Source organism: Acinonyx jubatus, chromosome C1 (genome assembly GCF_027475565.1).
Source record: "Acinonyx jubatus isolate Ajub_Pintada_27869175 chromosome C1, VMU_Ajub_asm_v1.0, whole genome shotgun sequence".
Lineage (NCBI taxonomy): Eukaryota > Metazoa > Chordata > Mammalia > Carnivora > Felidae > Acinonyx > Acinonyx jubatus.
The window spans coordinates 191,779,824-191,799,169 of NC_069381.1; the positions used below are offsets into that span (position 1 = coordinate 191,779,824).

A 19,346-nucleotide genomic window follows, 5' to 3' on the forward strand; every position below is an offset into this window, starting at 1 on the left:
CTAGGGAGTGTGATACCAGCGCCAGCCATGTGTGCTGGGAAGCGTTTCAGCAGTGCATCTTATCTTCACGTCCCGGAGCTGGAGCAAATGGGAAACGGCAGCGTCCTCCGGTTTGATTGCCCTCCCACGCTGACAGGATTGGTGTGGGGCTAATTCTGTCTCTGCTGTTTCATGTTCTCACAGCTGGGAAGGAGCTGTTTGGCCTCGACACTCTTCAGAAAAGCTTGTGGATCCAGCTCCTGGAGGAGATGTTCCTGGGCATGCCAAGCGAGTTTCCCTGGGGAGATGAAATCATGCTCTTCCTCAACGTTTTCAATGGGGCTCTGATCCTCCACCCAGAAGACAGTGCCCTGCTCAGGCAGTACGCTGCCACCGTCATCAACAGCGCTGTGCACTTCAATCACCTTTTCTCTCTCAGTGGCTACCAGTGGATTCTGCCCACCATGCTGCAGGTGCCATGGCTCTACTCTTCTAACACATAATTAACTGCCCAGATAGCAGGTCAACAAGATCTGTCTTAAACCTTTTTGATGATAGAATTATCTTCTTTTGTGGCAGCAGAAGGCACCAAATGAAATCTCCCCAGAAATTCCAAAAGGTCACAATATCCTAAGATATCCATTCTATCCTCAGATCTCCCAGACCTGGGATTTGCTTTCCCATTTCTTCTAGCCACTCTGTGAGTGCTTCTCAAAGTGTGGTCTCTAGACCAGCAGCAACAACATCACCTGGGAATGTGTTAGATGAATTCTTGGGTCCCACCCTCTATTTAATCAGAAACGGTGGAGTCAGGACCCATTAACCTGGGTTTTTACAAGACCTCCAGGTGGTTCTAATGCCCTAGAAATTTGGGAATCACCGCTCTTTTTATTCAAATATACAGCAAGTATTCAGCTGATGTTTCTCCTGAGAGATTCTCTGATCTCTACCTGAATAGAGATTTCTGTTGCTATTAAACTTACTATGCTGAGATTGGAGGAGGCGAATTCAGCAGAAATTGTTTCCATGTACTCCTGTCTAATGTGTATCTGGCTAGGTTTAGGAGTACTGGATGAAGTTCAAACAAACCCTAGAGGCTCACCCTAATTCTCTACTATGGAAATTTCAATAAAAATTATAAAAGTAATACATGCTTGTGCAAAGTAGAATTTGTTCAACCTATAGGGGCAAGAAGTTTTCTTTAGTATCAGGCCTCTCCTATTTTTAAATAGTTGGAATTTTCTCTATTTCTATAACTTTTCTTACTGATTACCAAAAGCAAATGCTCATTATAACATTCAGAAAATAAAGCTTAAAGAAGAAAATAAAGATCACTTATAATCCTCCTTCCTAGATAACCATTGTTTATACTTCTTGAAAATCTTGGCACTCTATCCTACTTTAAAAAAAAAAAAAAACATGGATCATACCGTATATTCAAGTTTGTTACCTACTTTTCTCACATAACACTAAAAATATCATGGGCATTTTTTCACATAGCTACATTTTGTGCTATAGCATCTTTCTAAATAACTGCATAATATTCTGTTACATGCATATACTATAATCTATTTAATCTATCCCAATTTATGAATAATTTAAGCAGTTTCCAATTTTCCACTATTATATGCAAATTTGCAACAGGAATTCTTGTATCTTTGTGCGTTTTCCCAGTTCCTTTCTTGAAATAAATTCCTGGTCACAAACTCCCTGGGAAAAAGTGTATTCATGTGTATTACCAAATTTCTCTGAAGAGAGATTATACTGTTTTACTCCCATCAACCAGTTTATTAAATTTAGCCATTTTCCTCCACGCATCCCGTGGCTATGAGTTTTAAAAGTAAACACAACTCTGATATGCTGTTAAGGCATTTTCTGAATATATGCCATTTTTCCCACAGGTATACTCTGACTATGAAAGCAATCCCCAGCTGCGTCAAGCCATCGAATTTGCCTGCCACCAGTTCTACATTCTACACCGGAAGCCATTTGTGCTCCAGCTGTTTGCTAGTGTGGCCCCTCTCCTGGAGTTTCCGGTAAGTGGCTCTCTGGAAATAAATGTAGACCAAATGAAAAAAAGCAAAGGCTCTTTGTTCAGAATTTGCTACAGCAATGGAGTTAGCCACTGTGACTTGTGTCTTGGCAAAGACTCAAAGGCAGACAGAGAAGTAAGAGATTTTATGGTGGAGAAAAGGGAAGACTTCAGATATGCCCTGACTGGAGGCCATGGGTGTGGGGGAGCTGTAAGCAGGCTAACTAGAAGGCAGGGGGTGGGGGGGCACATCCTATGCAATTGGTTAGGGGTACATATTTGGCTTTCTCTGACTGGTCTAGTTGGAAGAAGGGACAAGGATTAGGGAAGCTGTCAATTGTAATCAAGTCCTGGCCTTTTGGGGAGCCAATGGTTAAAGGGGTTATTGTTTGGTTTCCACTAGAGCTAGTAGGCTGACTTCCTAGTAACCTGACTTGTAGCAGGCTAGCTTCCCTGGCTAGTTACTGTGGACAGTGGGTTGGTTTCCTGAGTAGGTTACTACAGGTTCTTGATCAGTGTTCTATTTTTATATATGGGCTACTCGTTTATATTGTCCATTTGTATAATCAGTGTCTCAGCTCTCGTTCTTCAACCAATGTGATAGGAATATCACATATTATTTCTCTTCATTTTTCTTCAACACTCGTCTCAGCCTGTAAGATATAAATAGACCAACTCTCCAGTTTTATACTTAATTAATAAAAAGATAGAAAATAGAATGTGGCAAAAGGAAGAGTTCCTGATTCTCATTCCTATCACTGTCTAGTACTTACCCTGCTTTATTTTTCTTTTTCTTCAGAACACTCATACTGTATTGCATATCATACACATATTTGTTTCACTACTACATTTCTCTACCATACCCCAAAATAGAATTTAAGCTCCGCTAAAGCAAGACCTTCACCTGTTTTTCTGTTTGCTTTTGGTTTGTTTTAGTTGTTTTGCTTGTAGGTCTTTTTTGGTTTTGTTTTGTTATAACCTTGGTATACAGAATTGTGCATGGCACATAGTAATAATTTAATAGGGATTTGTTGTTTTAATGGATGAATCAAAACCATTTTAAATAGATTTGAGATGGCAGATATCTCCATTTTGGAATTATATTATCAAACAAGACCTGTAAAATGCCCAGAGTTGTGAAAATTAGCATCTGTTTCCCCAAACGTATTTGAGGTGTTCAACTAATATGTTATGGAAAGTTCCTTTGGGAATGCAGAGTCCTTCCAACACAGACCAGAGGAAACATTTACATGAGTGATTCTGGAAGTTTACATACTGCTCTATTTTTAGGAGTTTCCACAAATATCTCTTTTGTACCAGATTAACATTTAATAGAATCCTTGAAAGTCAGGGATTCTACTCCAAAATCATATGGTAGCATTTTTGGATGCAGGATTGTGTGAGCTAAATACCAGATCAATGTAATTGCTGTCAGTGATAATGTTATTGAAATTTGAATTCCTGATCACACCATGTTAGTGCTGAGGTGGGAATCAATAAATTAAAATTGCCTTTCTTTATTCAGGATGTGGCCAATAATGGGCCCAGCAAAGGTGTGTCAGCTCAGTGCCTGTTTGACCTGCTGCAGTCCCTGGAGGGCGAGACCACTGACATATTAGACATCTTAGAGCTGGTCAAAGCTGAGAAGCCTCTTAAGTCGTTAGGTAAAAACAGAATTTACCCTGATCTTCTTTGTCTCTTTGTAATTTTTTTTAATAATTCCACATTGAATATTTTAACCTAAATCAAAACAGCAAAAATAAATGGAAAAGTGGTATAAATTGAATGAGTACATTTCCTTTCTCCTTTTTTTCCTAAATTTCTTGAAAATCCTAAAGAGTAAGGAATTCTCTACCATGAAAATTGTATTAAACTGATACCTCATACTGCCCTTCTGTAGTTCTGCTATTTTCAGGAAATTGGGTTTTCCTGGGCAATTCTAGGTGAGCAACTCTCTAAAATAGTCTTTATTATCAAGGAATGTATAGAACTAGAGGTAAATCAAAGAGAAAGGCTCCTGTCTTACCTTACACATCTACATGCCCTTGATAGCTTCTAATAGGTAAGATTGTTTTTTTAAAAAACTGCCCCCCAAAAGGCACTTTTATTTATCATCTGATTATTCAAAAGTAGGAAACAGAGTTTTCAGTCCTTTTAGATGAAGAAATTAATAATGTTCACGGTTTAGGATTAAAGTCTGGCGAAGAAATGGTTACAAAATATAACTGGAATGTTGAGAGTGGGAATCTCTTCTTTATCCCTGGCAAAATGCACTTTGATTTTGTGCCTTAACCTTCTGTCCCCTCAGATTTCTGCTATGGAAATGAAGACCTGACCTTCTCTATAAGTGAGGCCATTAAGCTGTGTGTTACTGTGGTGGCATATGCTCCTGAGTCATTCCGAAGGTAATTGCAGCCCTTTGTTCTGTGCCTTGGGATAAGTAAACATGGCAAAGGAAATAAAATTGAATGAATACAAAAGTTATGCTTGCTCACATCATCCTCTAATATTCTGTAATGTATGTTTTCAAAAACTAAATTTAGGAAACTTGTCATTGCACAGGCTTTGGAAAATATAGTAAATCCTCATTAATTTAAAATTGCCTAAAATTTGGAATTTGTGCAGCAGCTAAAATGTTTAGTCTCATTTAGAAAATTTTGCCCCAATATGTGATATATGTTAATAGCAAACAAAATTCCAGAGCAGACATTTAAACTATTAAAGAAGATGCTTTTCAAGGAGCAGTAAGAACTCCTGTCATACAACGAACAAGAATATAAATCTTGCCTGTCATTTTGCCAAGTGTAAGGAATCCAAAGGATTCACATGGAAAATGTCATCCCAATTCCTGGATGTTGGCTCTGGTCTGGTTTATGTACTAATATGCAAAATGAAAGCCAGTCCCATCTTGCTATTAAAATAGGTGTTTTAAAGGCAGAGACAGTAATTCAAATGAATCATGGATAGCCCCGTTATGTAGTATAGATATTTAAAAATAATAGAGTTACATTCCTTTAAATATTCCTTGATGCTGGCTTAATCAAACCTCTGGCCCTCCTCCCCAGTGATATTGATATTAGGTAATCTGTCCCTCAACTTCTCAAGCTACTTTGATCTTTTCTTGTAATACCTAACTCAAACAAAGTCCCACGTTATTTGCTATCATATTTTGGGTATAAGGATTAAGCTTGGCACAGGACCACCCTAAAAACTCACAGTATGGAGGAAAGAAGTCCTACTATGTTGGCAACTCTTCGAGAAAGAAGGAAAGAACTGGGTTGATCTTGGCAGTGTATCTTTATCAATTTACCCCTTAGATTGGTCTTCCCCTGTGCCCTAGAACAGGATGAGTAAAGGGGCAAAAAGGAAACAGGATTCATACTAATTGAACTCTTTCTACATGAAGAATGAATAAGAAACATCCCCCTCCTAAGATTCCCAGCTTTTTTTGTGTTAATCAATGCGGATTAAACATTATGCCTGTGGTCAACTAGAAGTGTGGCTGTAGCCCTCAAAAGAGCAAATCTGCAGTCAATCATGATGGTCCTGCTCCCAGTTTCCTTGGGCTTCTCCTATAATATCACAGCTCCATGAAAGCCTTGAGAAAGGATTGAAATCCTACATTAATTCCAAGTCCACTGTATTCCTGGGTGTAAAAATACTCCCTATTTCTATTTTCCGTTCCAAGTGTGTCCAAGTACTTTGTTAACAGGGTGTATCAGAGGCTCTGCAGTGAGATGAAGTGATAACATCAAGACACTGCAATAATAAAATGCATAAATATTCTCTAATATTAAAAGGCCACGGGCACCTGGGTGGCTCAGTCAATTGAAAATCTTATGCTCACTATCCTATACCACAAATCATCTTTGCCTATTTCTGAACCCTATTCCAATGAAATATGATAAGTACTTTTTAATGCCCAACTTTTGTTATTCACTACTGTTTCATGAGATTTACCAATATAATTGTGTATAACCATAGTTTGTTCTTCATTCGTCGGTAATATTTCATTTAGTGTCTACGCCACAATTGATTTCTTATTGGCTGACATTTGTGTGATATCTGATTTGAAGCTATTACAAATAGTGCTGCAGTGAACATTTTTGCGTGTGTCTTTGTGAGTACACATATCTGTATTTCTGTAGGTAGAAATGCTATGCTAGGTCATAGAATATGTGTATGTTTTGCTTTAGGAGATACTACCAGTTTTCCAAAGTGGTTGTATCAATTTCCATTCCCACCAGTGGTGTATAAACGTTCTAGTACTCTCGTGCCTCATTAGCACTTGATACTCAGTCTTCATTTTAGCCATTTTGTTGGGTTGTAGTGAGATCTCATTGTGGTTTTAATTTCTATTTCCCTCTTGCAAACTGAAAGGTTTGGAAGTTTTCCAGATGTTTATTGGAATTTGGATATCTACTTTTGCAAAGTACCTCTTGAAGTCTTCTACCCATTTTTAAATGAGACTATCAGTATTTTTTAATTTGATATGTAGAATTTGTCTAAAGAGTCTGATGTGAGTACTTTTTAGCTTATATGGACTGATGTGCTGGTAAACATTTAACAACCAGTTCCCTGGGAGAAGAGAGTCCCTGACACATAGCATTGCTAGTTTTGCCAACATGTAGCAATTGCTGAGTACAAGATGGCAGCATGACATTGACCTTGGGGTTGGAAACAGAAGCATATGTAGGCTTCCTTGACCTGGTACATGCCTACTCCAGCATACCACTGGTTATGTGTATTTCAAATCACATCTCCTACTCTTTGACTTATAGTTTTACTTACCTAACATCATCTTACAATGAACAGAGTTCTTCATTTTAATGTTGTCCAACGTACCACTCTTTTCCTTATTGCTTAGGGCTTTCTGTATCCTCTGAAGAAATCTTGGCTAACTCAAGATTATGAATATGTCCCTTTATATTATCTGCCAGATGCCTTATTTGTTTTATCTTCATATTCAGATTGATAATCCATCTGAAATTAATGTAGGGTATGGTGTAAAGTAAGGGTCAAGATTTCTTTTTTCCATATAAATACTAATAGACAATAGATCAAGCTCCATTTATGGAAAAGACTAGCATTTCCATTGCATTGCAATGTCATCCTTGTTATAAATCAAGTATTTGTGGATTTGTTTCAGACGCATTATTCTGGTCCATACGTCTATTTGTCTTTCCTGTGTTGTGGGGCCATGGAGCACAATGGCCAACAAAAAAAAATTTTTTTTGTTTTATTCCATGAAAGAATTCTTGAGACATTGTATGGTGCAAATTAGTGGGTTTATTTAAGTAGCACAGGGGCAGGACCTGTGGGCAGAAAGCTGTGCTTTTTGCTGTATGCAGGTGGTTGTTACAGGCTTAGTGCTCAGCGGGGAAGGACATGCAGGGAGTATTAGATCATAAATCTCTTCTTCGAACTTCTCATAAAACTACTTTTGCAAGATTCCTCTGGTGCTTACCATTTAGTTCAACACTAACTGTTGATGAAGCACACAGGCAGTCATGAAACCCTTTAAGACTGTAGCGACCACCGTGTATTTGATCCTTAACGGAACTATGCAGGCTATAGGTCAGCCTTCCGGACTAAAGGTGAACATTTTTTGCTTCCATCCCTCATCACTCGTACCAATATTACACCATCTTAGCTATTACAGCTTTATAATAAGTTTGATTGGTGTTTGTTCTTACTTTTACCTTCAATGTTTCTATGTACTTATGTTTAACATGGGTTTCTTATTAGCGAAATACATTTGAGATTTTTTATTATTCACTCTAGTAAGCAGCTATTTTCAGACCTGCGTCACAGTGGCTATTTCCACAGACTCTTTCTCAAAAACTGCTTAAGCTTTAAGAAGCCAGCCTCCCAGGGAAGGGCTTTATCTTGGGTAAAATTTGTTTCAGGTAAAAAAATCACTCTCAGCAAATCCCTGGGTGGAAGCTTTATTGATCATTGTGATGCCTGTTTCTCTAAATAGGGTGCATAGTTCCACCAATTATTCTATTGTTCTTTCAACGAGTTGTTTATATGCTATTTTTCCCCTCCCCACTAGGTCATATTCTCCCTAAAGGCAAGCAGACTTTCATCACCTTTTACTAGATGCTTAATTAATTAATTAATTAATGTTGATCAAACTTCCAGCTGCTCTACTTACTCTTGACTTGGGTGGGGTGGGAAGGGCGCCTAAAATCAGTCATCACTCTTGAGGCTTTTCATTCCTTCACGTTCCTAAATATGACACAGCCAATGACAGTAGAATGTAACATGTGACTTGGTTGCCTTTCTGTTGATTAAAGTCTCCAGATGCTGATGGTCTTGGAAGCTCTGGTCCCCTGTTACCTACAAAAGCTAAAGAGGCAGACGTCACAAGTGGAGACAGTGCCTGCTGCCCGAGAAGAGATCGCGGCCACGGCTGCTCTCGCGACATCTCTGCAGGCCCTCTTGTACAGTGTAGAGGTCCTCACCAGGTAACCCGTCGCAGAGATGTCCATGACCTTACAATGTGTATATCTACCAAAAAGATGAAGAAAAAAATGCGGTGACTAAAAATCTCTAATAACCCTATCTTTATTGATCGACACTTGCCCAAATTCAGCCTTATGTGGCTTAAAACTGCAAACATTCCCTAAATTGTTTGGATAAATAGTGCTACTCTGAATAATTAATAATAATAATACTAGGGGCGCCTGGGTGGCTCAGTCAGTTAAGCGTCTGACTCCGACTCAGGTCATGATCTCACGGTTCGTGCGTGGGTTTGAGCCCCACATCAGGCTCTGTGCTCCAGAGCCTGGATCCTGCTTTAGATTCTGTGTCTCCCTCTCTCTCTGCCTCTCCCCTGCTCACACTCTGTCTCTGTCTCTCTCTCTCTCAAAAATAAATAAACATTAAAAAAATTAAAAAATAATAACAATAATAATAGTAATAGTAATAATACCATGAACATATTTGCATGGAGCTTGCTGAACTTCTGTGGCAGTTTTGACCCAGTAGTGAACAGATCTTTTTGTAAAAGGGCCAATATAGTGAAGATGAAAATGTGATACGTATTTTTATTAGCTTTTATATTATTTTATGAGACATGAAATGTCTGCAAGTCCAATGAAGCCTTCTTTTATTATTTTACTGTTTGTAAAGAGCTGTGGTTTTTGTACTGTCGTTTCAGACACCATAAAACAAACATAAACGACAGAATTTTATTCTCCTCCTAGAAATAACAGGTTCTCTGTGAGGCAAGGCTCAGTGGTGCTGGGATAACAGGCTGAGGGATTTGGGAATGGAAAGGTACATTGCCACCAGAGTTCAACCCTAAATAAAGGATGAAGAAGTGAGTCCTGTCGCATGAGTCTTGGGTGCAGAAGCAGATGGCATTGAGAAGCTGGGTAGGGATGGAAGGGATGGGGGCGGACGGAGTGAGAAGAACTGGAAGAGGTGGAGATAGGAAGTTCTGCAGATGAATGGCTTTCTTTGTCTGTTCCCACATACAATTAGCCAGAAAGAGATATTGTTCCCTAGAGTGGAGGTGGGGAAGCCTTCTTCCTACGTCGGTGTCTTTGCCCCTCCATCATTTGGCCACATCCTTAGCCTAAATTCTGTCTGTGATTTACTCCCACCAAGAGGCACCAACTTCCTCAGCCCCATCTTGCCCTGTTGATGAAAAGCCTAGCTGAAATCCTTCAGTCCAGGAAGGACTTTTCTAACATGCACGAGCAAGTGAGAGAGGGAGGGAGATTGTGATTCATTAAGTCAATATATGTTTAGCTTCTAATCACGAGCTGCATTGCCAACCTAGGCAAGCAGAGTGTAGCCCAAAAGCCTTTGGCAGACTGCCAGTGCTGAAGAGCCCATGTGCACCTGGCAGACAAGATGGGAAGCAGTGGAACGGGGCTCCGTGCCAAACTGCCTCTTCCAATGGGACGCAGTCCCAGTGCTTTGATGATCGTTTCATGAAAGTCCTAGGAGGAAGAACATCCTAAGGAGAACTATCAGACTTACATTCTTCCTTCTGCACCTATCTGGTTACATCACGAGCCCCTTCCTGCAATTAGAGGAGAGAAGAGCAATCGTTTTTTCAAATGCCGCTTTTATTTCTCCTCATATTGTGCAATATTGGTGCTTCCCTCCTTTCTGTAGGAGAGAAGTTAATAGGTCAATTAACTTATCCAAAATTGACTTACCCAAAATTCCACGAAGAGTTATGGATGGAGCATTGGCATTTAAAATTCTGTGGCTCCAGGGGCCCTGGGGTGGTTCCGTCAATTTGAGCAGCTGACTCTTGGTTTCAGCTCAGGTCACGATCTTATAGTAGTTGGATTGAGCTCCATGTCAGGCCCTGCACTGTCAGCAGAGCCTGCTTGGGATCCTCTCTCTCTCTCCCTCTCTCTTTCTCTCTCTCTCTCCCTCTGCTCCTCCCCCACTCATGCTATCTCTTTCTCTCTCTGTCTCTCTAAGATAAATAATTAAACTTTAAAAAATAAAAAAGTAATAAAATAAAATTCTGTGGTTTGAAATATTCCAGCGTATTTAATATTCTTTTGGTGGAGAGGAGAACTAGCCTCCTCGGTCAGCTGCGATTATTCACAATAAAATCAGCTTTGCTGTTTATACAAAAAGAAGATAAGAAGAACCCCATTTCACTTCCACGCTCCTAATTTCCTTACTCATGAAAAATAATTAATACTTATAAAGGGAGTAACACACAAGTAAGTATATTATAATGGTATTAATGTTAATTTTCTAGTGTTATCTAATATGTTACCACAAATTTAGGGGCATAAAACAAAACATTCATTATCTCATATTTCCATAGGCCAGAAGTCTGGGTAGGCTTAGCTGGTTTCTCTGCTCAGGGTCTCACAAAGCCAAAATCAAGACGGCAATCATGCTGGGCTCTTATCGGAAAGTTCTGGGGGAAAATCCTTATCTAAGCTTGTTTAGGTTTCGGGCAGAATCCAACACCATGCAATTTTAGGTCTGAGGTCCTCTTTCCTTTTTGTCAGCCAGGGGCCACTCAGAAGGTACCTGCCTTCCTTCTCACATGGCTCCTTCTATCTTCCAGTCAGCAATGGTGCCCTGAGCTCTTCTCATGCTTCAAGTCTATCTGTTCCTAGCAAGGGAGAACTCTGCTTTTTAAGGGCTGGTGCCATAAGATTAGGCCTACCCAGATAATTTCCCTTTTGCAGTATAACATATTGTAATCACTGAGGTAACACCAGGAGGAGTATGGGTCTCGGGGCCATCTTTAAATTCTGCCTACCACAACAATGGCACAGGAAGACAAAGTCTAGTGTGACTGTTAAAAGCTTACTTTCCAGCCACACCCAGCATACAGAAAATGAGCATTATGAAAGCAAGCCTTAAAGAGTTCGTGCAAGCTTTGAAAAGCTGCATCATCCTTTCCATGTCTCAGATGCTGATACAGAGGCAAAGATTACCTAGTATTTAAAGGAAACCCTGCAGGTATAAAATGAGATGATTCAAATCTACTTCTGAGTGTCTAAATTACCTACTTATAACAGATACTAATTTACTCACTTCTTTGGGTAGTCTTAGGTATAATTTTGACTAGAAGGATTCTTTCATTCTTTGATTGTTTTTCAGAAAAAAATAAGGTGGTTATATTGATTACAACATGGGTAGCCAAAATGGTGTATACGCCTTTACCATTTACGTATTGTCTAAAATCATTAACTTCCTGATACCTGTCAAATTGAAAAATGAGCTCTTAACTCTCACTGAATCCTACAGATTTAGAAGTCTGAGTTCATAAATGTCTGGTTTGAAGTGTCATAGTTTATTACTCAAAACCAAGAAGTAGAAGAACTTAAATCATGGTATGTTAATACACCCCTGGGAACCAATGTTCCCTTTAAAGTGACTCTCAGAACAGAGACAGCAAGAGTGTGACAGAAAAGCCCAACTAGACAGTCTCTTTTGAAGACTCTGCAAGTGATTTAAAACTTAAGTGAGTTTCCATAACTTGAGGACTTTGTAAATGTTTCTACTTCTCTTGCTGTTGTTTTGTTGTGGCCATTACTGTCCCTGTTGCAGGCCCATGACAGCCCCACAGATGAGCAGGTGTGACCAAGGTCATAAAGGAACCACCACAGCCAATCACACCATGTCGTCCGGGGTGAACACCAGGTAATTCACTCGCCTTATTCATCTATGGCCCCTCCGTTTCATACAACCTGAGTCTCAGCTGTTGGGAATGAAAGGAATCTTGAAAATAGTCAATAATGAGTGTGAAACTCTCCAAGGAAAAGAAAAGAAGGTGAGAGTTTAGAGTTACAAGGCTTCTTTTGAAAGCATCGAAGAGAAATCCAAGCCACCTTCATCAACTGGCATTTGTGGCGTTTTGTTTGCATGAACGTGAAAGATGTTCTGTGCCTCCTGGGTGGTCTTTGAACTATTCCAGTGTTGTTTCATTTGCCTCCAAGAAAAAGCCAAATGAAACAATAATAATCAGGGGGTGGTTTCTCATTCCCGGGGCAGTTATACAGGGTCAACTTTCTTTCATCTGGACAGATTTTCCATGTACATTTCATCCAAATTTTGCATCAGGTCCTTAAATGATGCTTTCATGGTCATTGACTTAATCTCCCTCCCTGTTTTGGTGTAACTCAGACACTGGCTAGACTAGTTAATACTTAAGCTGTTCATTCTGTCTGTGTTAACCTCTAAACACTCTAACACACATATACACACGCACAGGTTTAATTAGCTTCTTCCCCCAAGGAAAATTTAAGATAGGGAAAGCCCCAAATCAGTTAAAGAAAAAGTTCTCATCTCCCAGTATGGAGTAGCTAGTTAATAGGGAGATCTTAAGGAGAAGCTAAGTAATTTTCCCTCTGAAACACAGTTTTAAGTATGTATTATTCCTTATGTAAAGTTAATTCCCTGTTCATCAGGGAATAATTAAATAAATAAATAAACAAATAGATAAAATAAAATAAAATAAAAATAAAAATAAAGCAGGGGCGCCCGGGTGATATAGTCGGTTAAGCATCCAGCTTCGGCTTAGGTCATCATCTCATGGTTTGTGGGTTTGAGCCCTGAGTTGGACTCTGCTGACAGCTCAGAGCCTGGAGCCTGCTTCAGATTCTGTATCTCCCTTTCTCTCTCTCCCTTCCCGGCTCATGTTCTGTCTCTCTCTGTCTCTCAAAAATAAATGTTTAAAAATTTTTTTAAATAATAAAAAATTAATAAATACCAAACCCAACTGTAAATTACTCGAGTGATGGTTAACTCATGCCTCAATTTCCTATAGTAAGAAAAAATAAATAGGGGCACCTGGGTGGCTCAGTCGGCTGAGCATCCAACTTCAGCTCAGGTCATGATCTCATGGCTCATGAGTTCGAGCCCCGTGTCGGGCTCTGTGCTGACAGCTCAGAGCCTGGAGCCTGCTTCATATTTGTGTGTCTCTCTCTCTGCCCCTCCCCCACTTGTGCCATGTCTCTTCTCTCAAAAATAAATAAACATTAAAAAATTAAAAGAAAAAGAAAAGAAAAAATAAATATATTGTTAAGTGACATTCAGGAGCTAGGTTTAACTACCAGATGAAGGGTACATGGGAAAAGAGAGCTTCTAAAGTCCTATTATTAATCAATCATAAAGCAATAAGTCTCCAGAACTAAAAAGAAGTCAGCCATATTTCTTCTTCTGATCACTTGAAACAAAACACATCATGTTAAACTGTAACTTAGATTCACGTTACTTTCAAAAATTTTCAAAAGTCCCCTCATTTGGCTGTATTCCGTGACTTCGTATATGTTTATCTTTCTACAAATTATATACCAATGGGACAGCTTTCATAGCAGCTATAATTGCATGTGTGGTAGCCAAATGAAAGGTAAAGATTTTGTAGTTTAGGATTAGTATATGTGCATTTGTGAACTTATCAAAATGTGTAGCTTTGGGGTGCCTGAGTTGGTTAAGCATCCAACTCATTTTTTTTGGCTTTTATTTTCTTTTCTACAATTTTTTAAATATAATTTATTGTCAAATTGGCTAAAATACAGTGCGTAAAGTGTGCTCTTGGTTTTTGGGGTAGATTCTCGTGGTTCATCGCTTACAAACAACACCCAGTGTTCATCCCAACAAGTGCACTCCTCGATGCCCATCACCCATTTTCCCCTCTCCCCCACCCTCCCGTCCACCCTCAGTTTGTTCTCTGTATTTAGGATCCTCTTGTGGTTTGCCTCCTTCCCTCTCTGTTTGTAGCTATTTTTTTCCCTTCCCTTCCCTCATGGATCTTCTCAAGATCCACATATGAGTAAAATCATATGTTGTCTGTCTTTCTCTGACTAACTTATTTCTCTCAGCATAATACCTTCTAGTTCCATCCACGTTGCTGCAAATGGTAGGATTTCATTCTTTCTCATTGCCCAGTAGTATTCCATTGTATGTATAAACCACATTGATTCCAGCTGAAGTCATGATCTCATGTGTTTGTGAGATAGAACCCTGCATGGGGCTCTCTGCTGACAGCTCAGCACCTGCTTGGGATTCTCTCTCTCCCTCCCTCTGCCCCTCCCCCACTTGCTCTCTCTCTTTCTCAAAATAAATACATTTTTTAAGATGTGTAGCTTCAGGGGCTTTTCATGAGAAATAGTCCCTAAGAAGCCCCACCATAACCCTGTTTTTGCCCATAGTAAAGCAGACTGTTTTTCTGATCCCCAGGTACCAGGAACAAGGAGCCAAACTGCACTTTATCAGGTACAGAAAGACAAGCCCTGATTTCATACTAATTCTGACATCTTGTGATGATTGCCTTTTGAGCTGGGTTATGGTTCCATTAGATTTCATTTAATTAATGCATGACCTACTATCTCTGGGTAAATCCTCACAAAGTGGCTCAGGTAAAGCTACTGCATTCGGAGATGGCAATCTCTTCCAGGTTGATAAACATTCTTTACCCTTCAGATGAGGTTCTCCTAGGCCCTGGCCTACTGCTTCATTAATGTGTATGAACATAATATAAGGAATCTTAGATTTTGCTTCAGTGTGATACCCTTCTCTCAGTGTTGCCACACATATACCTTTTCAGACCCCCAGGTAACTTTTTATAATTCCCCAGGGAAAACCTTCACTTACTTGAGGAAGGGCAAGGCCTTCCCAGGGAGGAACTGGATGAACGAATTGCTCGGGAGGAGTTTAGAAGACCTCGGGAGTCCCTGCTGAATATTTGTACTGAATTTTACAAGCACTGTGGGCCAAGGCTGAAGATCTTGCAAAACCTGGCTGGGGAGCCACGGGTTACTGCCCTGGAGTTGCTGGATGTGAAGTCACACATGAGGTATTGTCCTTGCTTTCCCTGGCCCTGAGTGTGGACACCACTTGGGATGTGTGTTTGGGGGTCTGGGTGCCGGGGGAGGGAGTCCCTTGGGATAAGAACTTGGGGTCCTCAAAATGATTTGTTTCCTGTGGCTTGGACGCATATAGTACAGCGCCAGCCAGGAAAATGTATATTAAGTCTATCAAAAAGGATCTCAGGATAGACGGGGAGAATGCTCTTGAAGGCAGAAAAACGTTGTCCATATATTTGCTCCTCAATAAAAGAGAGTAAAAGGGAAATTTCATCACCTAAATTATTATAGAAAAGTATCTTTTGTCCAAGTGCCATTTACTGCCCAGATTCTAATTTTTCACCAGAATCCAGAGTCTATCATTTTGCATGGAAAAAAAAAAATGCACTCCACTGCTTCTGCCCAAGGACTTGCTCTGTTCCTATACTAGCTGGAGACTCAATAATTGTCCCTGCAGGGAAGTGAGGAGTTTTAACTCTGAACTACACTTTGCTTAGATCCCTTTTACACAAATTGTCCTTGATGGCCTTCCAATGTTTCAAAAAGTGTCCTGGTGGAAATTCCAGTCTGGACGAGGCCAGTCATCATTTAAAAATTTTTAGTGATGGGCCTTTCAAATACGGCTTTTATGATCTTGAGGTATAATCCTTCTATCCCTACTTTCTTAAGGGTTTTTATCAAGAAAGGATGCTGTATTTTGTCAAATGCCTTCTCTGTATCTATTGAGAGGATCATATGGTTCTTGTCCTTTCTTTTATTGATGTGTTGAATCACATTGATTGTTTTGTGGGTATTGAACTAGTCCTGCATCCCAGGTATAAATCCCACTTGATCGTGGTGAACAATTTTTTAAATGTATTGTTGGATCCAGTTGGCTGATACCTTGTTGAGGATTTTCACATCCATGTTCATGAGGGAAATTGGTCTATAGTTCTCGTTTTTAGTGGGATCTTTGTCTGGTTTTGGAATCAGGGTAATGCTGGCTTCATAGAAAGACTTTGGAAGTTTTCCTTCCATCTCTATTTTTTGGAACAGTTTCAAGAGAATAGGTGTTAACTCTTCCTTAAATGTTTGGTAGAATTCTCCTTGAAAGGGATCTAGCCCTGGACTCTTGTTTTTGGGGAGATTTTTTTTTAATGTTTTTGTTTATTTTTGAGACAGAGACAGAGCATGAGCAGGGGAGGGGCAGAGAGAGAGGGAGACATAGAATCCAAAGCAGGCTCCAGGTATGCTGTCAGCACAGAGCCTGACATGGGGCTCAAACTCACGGAGTGTGAGATCATGACCTGAGCTGAAGTCGGATGCTTAACCCAGGCACCCCTATTTTGGGGGAGATTTTTTACTATGAATTTGACTTCTTTACTGGTTTTGAGTCTGTTAAAAATTTCTATTCTTCCTGTTTCAGTTTTGATAGTTTATATGTGTCTAGGAATGTGACCATTTCTTCCAGATTGCCTATTTTAGTGGCATATAATTGCTCATAATATTCTCTCATTATTGTTTTTATTTCTACTTTGTTGGTTGTGATCTCTCCTCTTTCATTCTTGGTTTTATTTATTTGGGTCCTTTCCTTTTTCTTTTTGATCAAACTGGCTAGTGGTTTATCAATTTTGTTAATTCTTTCAAAGAACAAGCTTCTGGTTTCATTGATATGTTCTACTGTTTTTTTGGTTTTGATACCATTGATTTCTGCTCTAATCTTTATTATTTCCTGTATTCTGCTGGTTTGTGGTTTTATTTGCTTTCTTTTTCCAGCTCTTTAAGGTGTAAGGTTAGGTTGTGGATCTGAGACCTTTCTTCATCCTTAATGGGGAAAAACTGATAGCTTTCCCCCTAAGATCTGGAACAAGACAGGTATGTCCACTCTCACCACTGTTATTCAACATAGTATTGGAAGTCTTAGCCTCAACAAACAGACAACACAAAGAAATATAAAAGGCATCCAAATCATCCAGGAGGACATCAAACTTTCACTCTTTGCAGATGACATGATACTCTATATGGAAAACCCAAAAGATTGCTCCAAAAAACTGCTAGAACTGATCCATGAATTCAGCAAAGTGGCGGAATATAAAATCAATGCACAGAAGTTGGTTGCATTCCTATACACCAACAATGAAGCAACAAAAAGAGAAATCAAGGAATCGATCCCATTTACAATTGCACCAAAACCCATAAAATACCTAGGAATAAATCTAACCAAAGAGGTGAAAAATCTATACACTGAAAACTATAGAAAGCTTATGAAACAAACTGAAGAAGACACAAAAAAGTGGAAAAATATTCCATGCTTCTGGATAGAAAGAACAAATATTGTTAAAATGTCGATACTACCCAAAGCAATCTACATATTCAATGCAATCCCTATCAAAATAACACAGCATTCTTCACAGAGCTAGAACAAATCCTAAAATTTGTATGGAATATTACAAGATCCCAAATAGCCAAAGCAATCTTGAAAAAGAAAACGAAAGCATGAGGCATCACAATCCTGGACTTCAAGCTGTATTACAAAGCTGTAATCATCAAGACAATATGGTACTGGGACAAGAACAGACACTCAGATCAATGGAACAGAATAGAGAACCACAGAAATGGATCCACAAACGTATGGCCAACTAATCTTTGACAAAGTAGGAAAGAATATTCAATGGGATGAAGACAGTCTCTTCAGCAAGTGGTGCTGGGAAAACTGGACAGCCACATGCAGAAACATGAACCTGGACCACTTTCTTATACCATACACAAAAATAAACTCAAAATGGATGAAAGACCTCAATGTAAGATAGGAAGCCATCAAAATCCTAGAGGAGGAAGCAGGCAAAAACCTCTTTGACCTTGGCCGCAGCAACTTCTTACTCAACACGTCTCCGTAAGAATGGGAAACAGAAGCAAAAATGAACTATTAGGACCTTATCAAAATGAAAAGCTTCTGCACAGTGAAGGAAACAATCAGCAACACTAAAAGGCAACCGACAGAATGGGAGAAGATACTTGCAAATGACATATCAGATAAAGGGTTAGTATCTAAAATCTATAAAGAACTTATCAAACTCAACACTAAATAATCCAGTGAAGAAATGGGCAAAAGACATGAATAGACACTTCTCTATGGCCAACCAACACATGAAAAAATGCTCAACATCACTCATCATCTGGAAAATACAAATCAAAACCACAATGAGATATGACCTCACGCCTGTCAGAATGGCTAATATTAACAACTCAGGCAATGACAGATGTTGGTGAGGATGTGGAGAAAGAGGATCTCTTTTGCACTGCTGGTGGGAATGCAAACTGGTGCAGCTACTTTGGAAAACAGAATGGAGTTTCCTCAAAAAATTAAAAATAGAACTACCTTACGACCCAAAAATTGCACTACTAGGTATTTATCCAAGGGATACAGGTGTGCTGTTTCGAAGGGGCACATGCAACCCAATGTTTATAGCAGCAGTATCAACAATAGCTAAAGTATGGAAAGAGCCCAAATGTCCATCGACGGATGAATGGATAAAGCAGTTGTGGTATATATATATGTACACACACACACACACACACACACGCACGCACGCACAATAGAGTATTACTTGGCAATCAAAAAGAACGAAATCTTGCCATTTGCAACTACGTGGATGGAACTAGAGGGTATTATGCTAAGTGAAATTACTCAGAGAATGACAAATATCATATGACTTCACTCATATGAGGACTTTAAGATACAAAACAGATGAACGTAAGGGAAGGAAAGCAAAAATAATATAAAAAGAAGGAGGGGGACAAAAACATAAGAGACTCTTAATTATGGAGAACAAACAGAGGGCTACTGGAGGGGTTGTAGGAGGGAAGATGGGCTAAATGGGTAAGGGGAATTAAGGAATCTACTCCTGAAATCATTGTTGCACTATATGCTAACTAACTTGGATGTAAATTTAAAAAACAAATTAAATAAAAATTTTAAAAAATGTTACTGCTGTTGTGCCAGGCAGAGGACCTAGAATTGCATCTCTGTGCACTCATAGTTCATT

General features: G+C 39.4%; 1 protein-coding gene across 12 annotated transcripts in view; it reads left to right on the forward strand.

Annotated features, from left to right (window-relative positions):
• The window catches only part of UNC80 (unc-80 homolog, NALCN channel complex subunit), a 225,277-nt gene that overhangs the window by 167,240 nt on the left and 38,691 nt on the right, over positions 1-19,346 (forward strand). For all 12 annotated transcript variants that reach the window (XM_053215737.1, XM_053215744.1, XM_053215738.1 and 9 more), the window contains 8 exons: positions 184-452; positions 1,881-2,015; positions 3,537-3,675; positions 4,320-4,416; positions 8,314-8,484; positions 12,065-12,157; positions 14,696-14,731; positions 15,093-15,311. In XM_053215737.1, the coding sequence (XP_053071712.1) occupies positions 184-452; positions 1,881-2,015; positions 3,537-3,675; positions 4,320-4,416; positions 8,314-8,484; positions 12,065-12,157; positions 14,696-14,731; positions 15,093-15,311 (1,159 nt within the window). The remainder of the gene's footprint in view (positions 1-183; positions 453-1,880; positions 2,016-3,536; positions 3,676-4,319; positions 4,417-8,313; positions 8,485-12,064; positions 12,158-14,695; positions 14,732-15,092; positions 15,312-19,346) is intronic.